At 46.4% G+C, this 10,502-nt stretch overlaps 1 protein-coding gene across 1 annotated transcript; it reads right to left on the reverse strand.

The window, feature by feature from the left end:
* Nucleotides 1–425: 425 nt before the first annotated feature.
* On the reverse strand, nt 426–5,264 carry LOC125540239 (geraniol 8-hydroxylase). The gene is made up of 2 exons (XM_048703817.2): nt 4,285–5,264; nt 426–1,153 (listed from the first exon to the last, which is right to left on the reverse strand). The coding sequence occupies exons 1-2, from the start codon at nt 5,185–5,187 to the stop codon at nt 548–550; spliced, it is 1,509 nt and encodes a 502-aa protein (XP_048559774.2). The 5' UTR covers nt 5,188–5,264; the 3' UTR covers nt 426–547.
* Between the last annotated feature and the right edge of the window lie 5,238 nt (nt 5,265–10,502).

The raw sequence follows: 10,502 nt of genomic DNA on the forward strand, positions 1-10,502 counted from the left end.
GTATACATGCGTGACAAAATACATGACCTGCTGTGACAAACATGTATTATCACGGAAGTGTTTTTGTAGTGTATGTTCTTGTAGTATATCATGCGGTTGGGTTTGTTCAACACCATTGTTCCGATTAGAATGTGCTATCATTGTTGTCGGAATCATTGTTACTTCAACAATGCCTTATGATCAGGAAAATTGGGTCATTATGCAACACATGAGCTAGTCCCAGAGACGAGTCCAGGAACGTATTATTATGTTTATGTTTCCACACTTGCTTATGAGTTATGCTCTAAGTCTCACATTCAAGAAGCGTAGCAATTATAGTACATAAAATATACATTAATTATAAATGTGGATAATTATATTTATTATTGCCTCTTGGGCATATTTCCAACAAATCAGTGGATAATGAAGGCACAAAAGGTTGGAACTATGAGAGAATATGGAAGTTGTCACATAAATAATGGTACAAATCACATGGTCCATTCATTTAAATTATTACACATTAACAACATCTAATCCACTCTTAACAATGTTGCAATTTCTTATCGGATCAAATTGGTGTTGCTATAATACAAAGAGGCACGACCTTCGCTAGTGTAATGCCAAACTGATCTTCCATATCAATCCCATCATGTTCCATCTCAACAGGGAGACTCCACCTAAACTGATTTAACAATGAAGCGAGCTTCACATGCACCATCCAAATTGCCAATGTTATTCCAGGGCAGATCCGACGCCCCGCACCAAATGGAAGGAGCTCAAAATCCATACCCCTAAAGTCAATAGTCGATCCCAAGAACCTCTCTGGCATAAACTTCTCAGGTTTAGTCCACACATCTTTATCTCGTCCTATTGCCCATACGTTTATGAACAAGCGCGAATCCATGGGTATTGTGTAACCTTCTATTTTGACAGTTGTTTTTGCTTGGCGTGGCAACAACAATGGACCAGGAGGGTGGAGTCGAAGAGTCTCTTTTATGACAGCTTGAAGATAGGGCAACCGAGCAATGTCAGCTTCTTCAATGTTTTTTCTTACGCCGATAACTTGCACAAGCTCGTCGCAAACCTTAGCCATTGATGATCGGTTTTGGAGAAGCTCGGTCATTGCCCATTCCACTGTGCTAGAGTTGGTATCACTACCAGCAGCAAACAAATCCTAACATTCAAATATAATATTACATGAATATAGTCTAGTAAATGTATCTATTTAGATAAACTAAACATGCATCACCAAGAGTACGCTGTAATTTGCTAAATGTGCTAATGAAGAATCAAAATTTCTTTGAACTGCACATTGTGATACTGTATGGATGCATCATATACGCTAGAATTTGTTGTATGTAGCATGAGATTTGATATTCATCTCATTACATTAGATTAGAAGAAGTCGTTGTTCTTGACCCAATATTTCCTTGGTCACCACCTTCATATGGTGAGTTACGGGTTTTTGGGTGCCTTTGCTATCCGAGTGTCGCCTCTACTGCACCGCTTAAGCTGCCCCCCACCCCCGGTCTCTTGCCTACATATACCTTGGAGGGATATCGCTACTATGTATGACCCCGTCTCTGATTGAGTCATCACTTCATGGCACGTTTACTTTGATGATAAGTGTTTTCTGATTAAGAAGATACCATGGACAGATGTGGCACCGAAGTCCTCTATGGCTGGCTTTGATGGGCTACGCGGTGCTCCCCCTAGGCGCGCCATGGCGGCCCCATCGCCAGCTCCGGCCGCCTCTTCAGAGGCTGCCTTGCTGAGTGTCTCTCTGCCCCCCCCCCCATGTAGGCCACGCCACCCACTTAGGTCGCCTCGCCGGCCTCCCTGGCTGCTTTGCCGGTCGTTGCTCTGGTCGTCGCGCCCGGACTGGACACTCGTGCGCGCACGTTTGTTTTTCGCCGGAGTACTCGCTATCCTGACGACGAGTATGTCTGCACTACATCGACTTCCCCGCTGCCGTCGCTTCCCACCTATGCATGTGCATCTCTGCATTCCTCAGTGGTTTGCAACTATGCAGGAGGATTTTTAACACCTTATTGTGGAGCAGGAAGTAGCAGCTCGTCCCTCATCCCCCACGTGCCAATGTTATGAGCGGCAAGTGGATGTTTCATCACAAGCTCCGTCTCGATGGCACACTTGAGCGTTATATGGCTCATTGGGTGGTGTGAGGCTTTAGGCAGCGTGCAAGCCGGCGTTGACTTGACTAACACCTTTTCTCTGATTGTAAAACCGGTCATGATCCACATCGTCCTCCAGCTCATGGTATCTCGTGCATGGCCGGGTCACCAGATGGATGGCTCCAACGCCATTTGTCATGGTCATCTTGATGAATAGGTTTATTGCTAACGGTCTACCGGCTTCGTCGACAACACACATCTCGACCACGTCTACTTGCTCTCATGCTCCTTGTATGGGCACAAGCAAGCACCGCGTGCCTCTTACTGTACATCGCGACATTTCTTCATCAGATCGGGTTTCAGTCCAACCGCTCGGATGTGTCATTGTTTGTATACAACCAAGATGATGCTACCGCCTATCTTCTTCTCTATGGCAACGACATTATCCAGACAGCGCTCACCACCGATCTCCTTCGATGACTCACTGAGCGCCTTCACGCCTAGTTCGTCTTCAAGGACTTGGGCTGCTCCACTACTTCCTCGGCATCGGGGTAGTATATCGCGCCGACACCTTCTTCCTCCACCAGCTGAAGTCTGCTCATGAGCTCCTTGACCGTGCCGACTTGCTTAACTGCAAGCCCACGGCTAGACCCGTGGATACGAAAGGTCAAGCTCTCTGCTACTGACGGTTCTCCAGCCCCGAATGTCTCCTTCTACAGGTCCATCGTTGGTGCCTTGCTGTACATGACGCTTACTCGTCCCGAGTTGTAGTATGTTGTTCAGCAGGTGTGCCTTCACATGCACGCTCCTTGAGCTGCTCATTGGACCTTGGTAAAGCGGATTCTATGGTATATTCATAGTCACATGGATCTCGACATCAACTTGCAGGCTTGGCCTTTGACCGACGTCGTCACTTACTCGGGTGCTGATTGGGTTGGCTGCTTGAAACACTAGCCGCTCTACATCTGCATATTGTGTGTTCCTTGGACCATCACTCATATCGTGGTCGTCCAAGCGACAACCCACGATTTCACGGTCCAGTGCTGAGGCGGAGTATCGTGGTGTGGCCAACACCGTTGCTAAGTGTATGTGGCATCGGCATCTTCTCCATGAGCTTTGCAATCCAGTCCACAAAGCCACCATGGTCTACTGCGCCACCTTCTCCTTCATCTACCACTCCGTCAAAACGATCCATCATCGTCGCACCAAGCACATCGAGCTGGATATTCATTTTGTCCGCGAACAAATGGCTTTTGGGAAGGTTCAAGTTCTTCATATTCCCATGACGCAACAACTCGTCGACAGAATGACCAAAGGCTTGCCGGCGTCTAGCTTTGAATGTTCCGGTCCAGTCTTTGCCCAGACACGACAATTCGACTGCAGAGGTTGAACGTACATATGTGTATAGGGTAGGGCCATGTATTTATCTAACCGTCATGCCTCCTAATCTTCTATTGACCTGGTGAACCAACCTGTGGTTGGATGGTTAGAGGGACAGTGGTGTCTCAGCCCACCAGGGTTCAAATTCTGATGATCGCATTATTTCTGGATTTATTTCAGGATTTCCGACGATGCGCTTTGAGTGAGAGGAGACGTCCCCATCGACAACGAGACGCCTACGGTGACTTCGTAAATCTCAAGATGATATGCCAGCTCGGTCTCTCGAAGGTGCTCATATGGGTAGAGTGTGCGTATGTGCGTTCATAAGGCTGAGTGTATACGCGTATATATGAGCACTCGCGCATGTACCGTGTTAAAAAAAAATCTTCTATTAACCTGTACCTAGCGTGGGAGATAAGTCCTGGCTATATATAGACCCCCCCTATTTTACCAGATCAATGAATTATCTTGCATCAAATATTTTTCCTACAGTGAGCTCTCCAATGTTTCCCCCGTGGCGGCCGGGCGGTGGCGCAGCTCCTGCAAGCGGTGCTGCGCTGACTGGAGCTACGCGCAGGAATTGGAATGCTGCATTGTACATATAAGTTGTCGATGCAGGTGATGTGACGAGCCATGGCGCGGCTGCTGCAAGTGGTGCAGCGAGCCGGCTGGCCGCTGCGCTCGCCGGAGGTGAGTGTCGACGTGCGCGTTCTGCAAGGGTCTGAGCCGCGGCGCTGTGCGTGACGTTAGTACGTTACCGGGGGTACTGGAGGCAGAGGTAAGTTGTGTTTACCGTAAAATGTGAGCGTAGCGTCTCACGGTCGAGCAGGTCCTTCCGATCCTCACTCGCCGCCAAGTCGAGCAGCACGTCGAGGTAGTCGTTCTTCCTGGGCTGGCCGGCGTCGCGGCCGCGCAGCCTCTGGTCCACCTCGGCGTCGAACACGGCGTGCAGCCGTGCAAACAGCCGCGCCAACCGCCAGCGCATGCCCTGCAGGTCGGCCGGCGCCAGCACCGGGAAGAAGTCCGACACGTTGGGGGTCCCCAAGCCTTCCATGATGCCCGTGATCACCTCATGGAACTCCTTGGAGCGGCCGTGGTCACCGAGGCTCGTGAGGTCGATGGAGAAGATGGTTCGGGAGACAAGGTTCAGGCTCGTCGTGAAGGCCACGCGGCCGATGTTCACCGGCGTGCCCTCGCGCGCCAGCCGCGCGACGTGGTCCGTGAGCTCCCTCACTTTGTCGCTCCGGAGGTGGTGGAGCGCGTCGAGCCGCTGCGGCGCGAACAGCTCCGTGGCCATTATCTTGCGGAGCGCGCGCCACCGTGGCACGGGGGGCAGCCAAGCGACGGAGCCTACCGCGTGCTTGCCGGTGGCGTCAGGCACGGACCGGGTGGCGAGCACGGAGTCATGCCTCTGCAGGAACTCCCGGGCCATGGCGGGGGAGGAGACGACGACCGTGGTGACCGTGCCGAGGCGGATGGACATGAGCGGGCCGTGTATCTTGGCTAAGCGAGCAAGAGAGCGGTGCGGCTTGTCGCCGAGAAGGTGGATACTGCCGATGAGCGGCAGTGGGCGGGGGCCCGGAGGGAGGCCGGAGCGCGCGTGCGCCAGCAGGCTGAGGAGGTAGAGGGAAAGGAAAGAGACGATGAGCCATGCTAGCCAAGGCACAAGCACAGCCACGGCCACCATTGCTTCCATCCTCTGTGCAGTTCGGCCTGCGCCACAGGAGTCTTTAATAAATAGGCAAAGAGAAATTGAAAACTAGTGGGCAAAGCTATGTTTTGGAGACTAGACTATATTAACTCGGTTCATCTCACAATGTTAGTCGCTCTGTCCCAAAATATAAGGGAATCTAACTTAAGGAATAATACTCAACTTGTTCCAAAATGTTACTCGTGTTTCAATATACTCCTAGAATACTTGTCATCAAAATGGACAAAAAAGGATATATCTAAAACTAAAATACATCTAGATACATCCCCTTTTATTCATTTTGATGACAAGTATTTCCGGACGGATGGAGTATAAGTTAGCCTCAAAAAAACGCATTAGGACCTATATAGATGTAAGGAGGGAGTATCTACGTTTGACCATGGTTTTGAGAGGAAAATATTGAAATTTACAATACTAAACTAGTGTCATTATATCTGCCATGACATATATCTTTATATTTTATCTAGTGTGTGTGGCTAGATCTTAATCGACTGAGATTTAATCAAATCCCAGGCAAGTAACTGAACATATATAAAACAAAGAGAGAGAAAATTAAAAAAAGTTGCACGGATTTTCACATAAGATCTTACAAATGTTGCATCCACCAAGACTCAATTAAGGTTTAGCAATCCCATTTATGTATCCACTGTTGAGATGATTTTTCATTTATAAATTGTATAAAACCTACAAAATTTTGACTTCCTAGAATTTCAGAACACCTCATAATCTGAAATGGATGGAATAAAATTTTAGATTTACAGTAAGCTATTTTTCTCTTGAAACCGTGGTCAAACATAGACATAGACGTCCTCAAAAAGACGAGACGGCGGTGACTTCTTGAAGATGGAATAACGTTCTCCCCACCAAGCCCCCGTCTCAATGGTGTGTCTAGTATCGTCGGAGGGCGTGTGGAGGTGTGTCTCCGGCGGATCTCACGAGATTTGGTCGGTGGTTGTCTTTGGTGGGTCCGCTCGGATCCAGTCTTTGTTCGTCTTTATTCATGTGTCTTCAGGTTGGATCCTTCCGATCTAAATTTTTTTTCATCGGCGACGGTTGCTGTTCTGGGGCGTTGGTCCTATGAGACCTTAGCACGACGACTTCCCGACTGTCTACTACAACAAGTTGTGCCCGGCTCCGAAGGGAGGGGCAATGACGGCGGCGCGCCTTTGGCTCGCTTCAGTGCTTGTAGTCATCACTAGGTGGTCTATGAATCTGGACGTAATTTTTATTATTTCTGATGTTTGTTGTACTCCCTACGTTTCTTTTTACTCTGCATATAAGATTTGGTTAAAGTCAAAATTTGTTAACTTTGACTAAGATTATAGAAAAAAAATCAAGATTCGCATTATGAAATCAATATTGTTAGATGCATCATAAAATTAATTTCCACACCATATAACTTTAGTATTGTTGATGTTAATATTTAGTCAAACTTTATAAAGTTTGATTTGACCAAATATTATATGCAGACTAAAAAGAAACGGAGGAAATACGGCCGTGATTAAAGATGAATAGATCGATGGTTTCTGGAAAAAAAACATAGACGTAACAGATGGCACGACAGGCTACCAACTGAAGCATGACAGGTAATCGGATTTGTTATTTTTCTGGCCAGAAGCTGCACACGCCTCCGTTTATTGGGGAGTCTCCATCAGAGTACACAATCCACTGTGCCAAAGTATGGGCATAAGACTTGTGCGCAAGCAGCCAAGGTTTTATTGTTTGGCAGGGCTCGGCGGTTTACAGGTACTGGTGCGTCGCTGAGTACCTCACACCGGCTCGAGGTGCAAGCCGCCAAAATCCACTCGAGTAAAGAAGACACTCCTCGCAAAAAATAAAAAAACACGTGGATCTCTTTCACTAAAGCTAATGAAGAGTATCATATATTAGTATCATGCATATGATACTAGTGTATGATACTATCTTTATAGTGCATATTATCATAGAGTAGTAGTAGTATCATAGATGATCATATTTATTGTCATGCATGACACAAAGTAGTATATGATTTAACATGATACGATATCTACCTATATTACTCTAACCATCACTCTCTTTTTTAATTCTCTGCCACATTAGCGTGCTTGCTATTTGTTAGATGGGAAGCGTTCCTACTCCCTCGTGAGGGAGCCGCGTGTGTATATATTGATCTTCGGCAGGAAACGCCCCTTGTCGTGGCTTACAAGGAATTACCGATCGCTTGGGATTTGGTTTGTTACAGAAGAGATAAGAGAAGCTACGGGAGAGGAAGAGATAGAGTTAGTTGAGATTATAAGAATATATCTCTAAGTCTAACACCCTCCCTTAATCTCAACTATCCTACATTAAGATTCTTCTTGAATTCCTCGAAAGGCTTGACTGGCAAAGCTTTAGTAAATCCATCCGTAACTTGATCTCTGGAAGGGATGAACCGTATGTCTAACTTCTTTTCTGCAACCCTTTCTCTTACAAAGTGAAAGTCAATTTCTATATGCTTTGTTCTGCCATGAAACACCAGATTTGCAGAAAGATACATGGCTCCTAAGTTGTCACACCACAAACATGACACACGATGCTGCTTAACTCCCAACTCATTGAGCAATGATTCAACCCAAATGATTTCAGTAGTAGCATTTGCTAATGACTTGTATTCAGCTTCAGTACTTGACCTGGACACTGTGGCTTATTTTCTAGAACTCCAAGAAATGAGACTTGAGCCAAAGAAAACTGCAAAGCCTCCAGTTGACTTTCTGTCATCACTGCATCCTGCCCAGTGAGCATCAGAGAAGGCACTAACAAGAGATGAGTTAGAGTGCTTGAACTGAAGACCCAAACTCACAGTATGCTTTATATACCGTACAATTCTCTTAACCCCAGTGTACAGTAGTAGGTGCATGAAGATACTGACAAACCTTATTAACAACAAAGTATATATTTGGTCTTGTCAGTGTCAGATACTGCAAAGCTCCTACTGCACTCCTGTATCTTGTGCTCTCTTTTTTCTTAAGTGGCTCTCCTTCAAAGGCTGAGAGTTTTTCTGAAGGAGACAATGGTGTGGGTGAAGGCTTACAGTCCTTCATCCCCATACGAACTAGAAGTTCAGTGGTATATTTTTCCTGATTCAGTACTATACCATCTTGAATCTTCTTGACTTCAATACCTAGAAAGAAGTGTAGATCACCAAGGTCCTTCAAGGCAAACTATGAACTCAGATCACTCAAAAGAGCATTAGTGGCACTTTGAGAGGAGCTTGCAACTATGATATCATCAACATATATTAACACAAATATAGTTGTACTTGCTTTGTTATAAATGAACAAATATGTATCAGCCTTGGATGCAACAAAACCAAGATACTTCAACTAAGAGCTCAACCTTGAATACCATGCCCTTGGTGCCTGTTTCAAACCATAAAGTGTCTTATCAAGCTTACACACATAATGAGGTGTTTTCTTACTTTCATACCCAGGTGGTTGTCTCATGTAAACCTCCTCTTCCAGAACACCATGCAAAAACGCGTTCTGAACGTCTAGCTGTCTCAGATTCCATCCCCTAGACACAGCAATTGCTAGCACAAGCCTAATGGTTGCAGCTTTAACAACAAGACTAAAGGTGTCTTCATTGTCCAAACCATAACGTTGTTTAAAACCTTTTGTAACTAAGCGTGCTTTATACCTATCAATAGTGCCATCTGCCTTTTTCTTGATTCTGTAAACCCACTTACAGTCAATAATATTTTTACCTCGTTTTTCAGGTACAAGATGCCAAGTCTTGTTCCTCACGAGAGCTGAGTACTCCTCATCCATTGCAATTTTCCATCTTGGATCCCCTAAGGCATCTTCTAACCTTGTTGGTTCTCCTGTGATACATAGCATACCATATGTAATAGTGCCGTTAGTTCTAACTTTTGGGTTTTGAATACCTTTCTGAAGCCGAGTCATAACACGTGAAACCGTAGTTGAAGGTGGTACAGGAGACGACGCAGCAGAATTAGCCGCAGAGGATCCTGGAGACGCCTCAGATCCGCTTTCCGCAGCGAATCCCGAGCCGAGCCGTGTGGCCTGTGATGTGGCCGACCCACCAGAAGCAGCAGCCGCAGAAGATCTCGCGCTGCTGGTCTGCACACGCGCGTGGGTCAGGGATCCTGATGCTGACCCAGATCCGCCTGTCGTTGTCGACGCGTTGGCCCGCGCGTGGGACACGGTGCGGGACGTGGTGTCTCGTCATGACGTGATGACGCGTCGCCCTCCAACTGGCACTGCAGACTCCTGCCTGGCGCGCGATCCGGCGCGAATCTGCGCACCTGATCCGAAGCGACCTGGCGCACAGGAGTTCCAGGTGATGGCGGATCTTCTTCGTGTTCTGCGCCTGCTCCGTCTTCTTCTGGCACATGCAATATAGGATCGTTTTCTTCAAAATTTTGATCATTTTCTGCACCGATTTCTGCTGCATGATCCTGCATACAAGGAGACATGGTTCCACTAGTAGGATCATCAGTTTGGTTAGTACAATTGTCGCCCCCATGATCAATGTTTTGGAGATGTGGTGGAAGAAGAAGTAGCTCTTTATTGAGAAGTGCTCCGGCATTGGGATGAAGGGATGCAAAAAGGATAGACAGATTCATCAAACACAACATCTCGAGAGATATAAACTCTGCCAGTGGAAACATCAAGACATTTGACTCCCTTGTGGATTGGACTATACCCAAGAAACACACACTTTTTGGAACGGAAGGCAAGTTTACATGTATTGTACGGACGAAGGTTAGGCCAACAAGCACAACCAAATACACGAAGTGTTTTGTAGTCAGGAGTGGTACCAAAAAGACGTGTGATGGGAGTCTCGAATTTGATGACTTTACTAGGGAGTAAATTAATGAGGTATGTGGCAGTCAAGAATGCCTCATCCCAGAACTTTAGTGGCATGGATGCGTTTGCTAGTAGAGCTAACCCTACTTCAACAACATGGCGATGTTTCCTTTCGGCAGAGCCGTTCTGTTGATGTGCATGGGGGCATGATACATGATGTGATATGCCAAGCTCTTGAAAAAAGATATTGAGTTTATTGTATTCACCTCCCCAATCGGTTTGCATAGCAATAATCTTAGTGTTTAGTTTTCGCTCAACGAGGTTTTGAAAGTTCTTGAAACCTTGAAACACTTCAGATCGTTTCTTAAGAAGGTAGATCCATGTAAATTTTCTATAGTCATCGATGAAACTAACATAATACGAGTGTCTACCAACAGAGGTGGGAGCTGGTCCCCAAACATCTTAAAAAACAAGTTGCAAAGGTGCGGTAGAAACACTTAATGAAATAGGATA

This window comes from Triticum urartu, chromosome 2A (genome assembly GCF_056163025.1).
Source record: "Triticum urartu cultivar PI428250 chromosome 2A, HENAU_Tu73, whole genome shotgun sequence".
Taxonomy (NCBI): domain Eukaryota; kingdom Viridiplantae; phylum Streptophyta; class Magnoliopsida; order Poales; family Poaceae; genus Triticum; species Triticum urartu.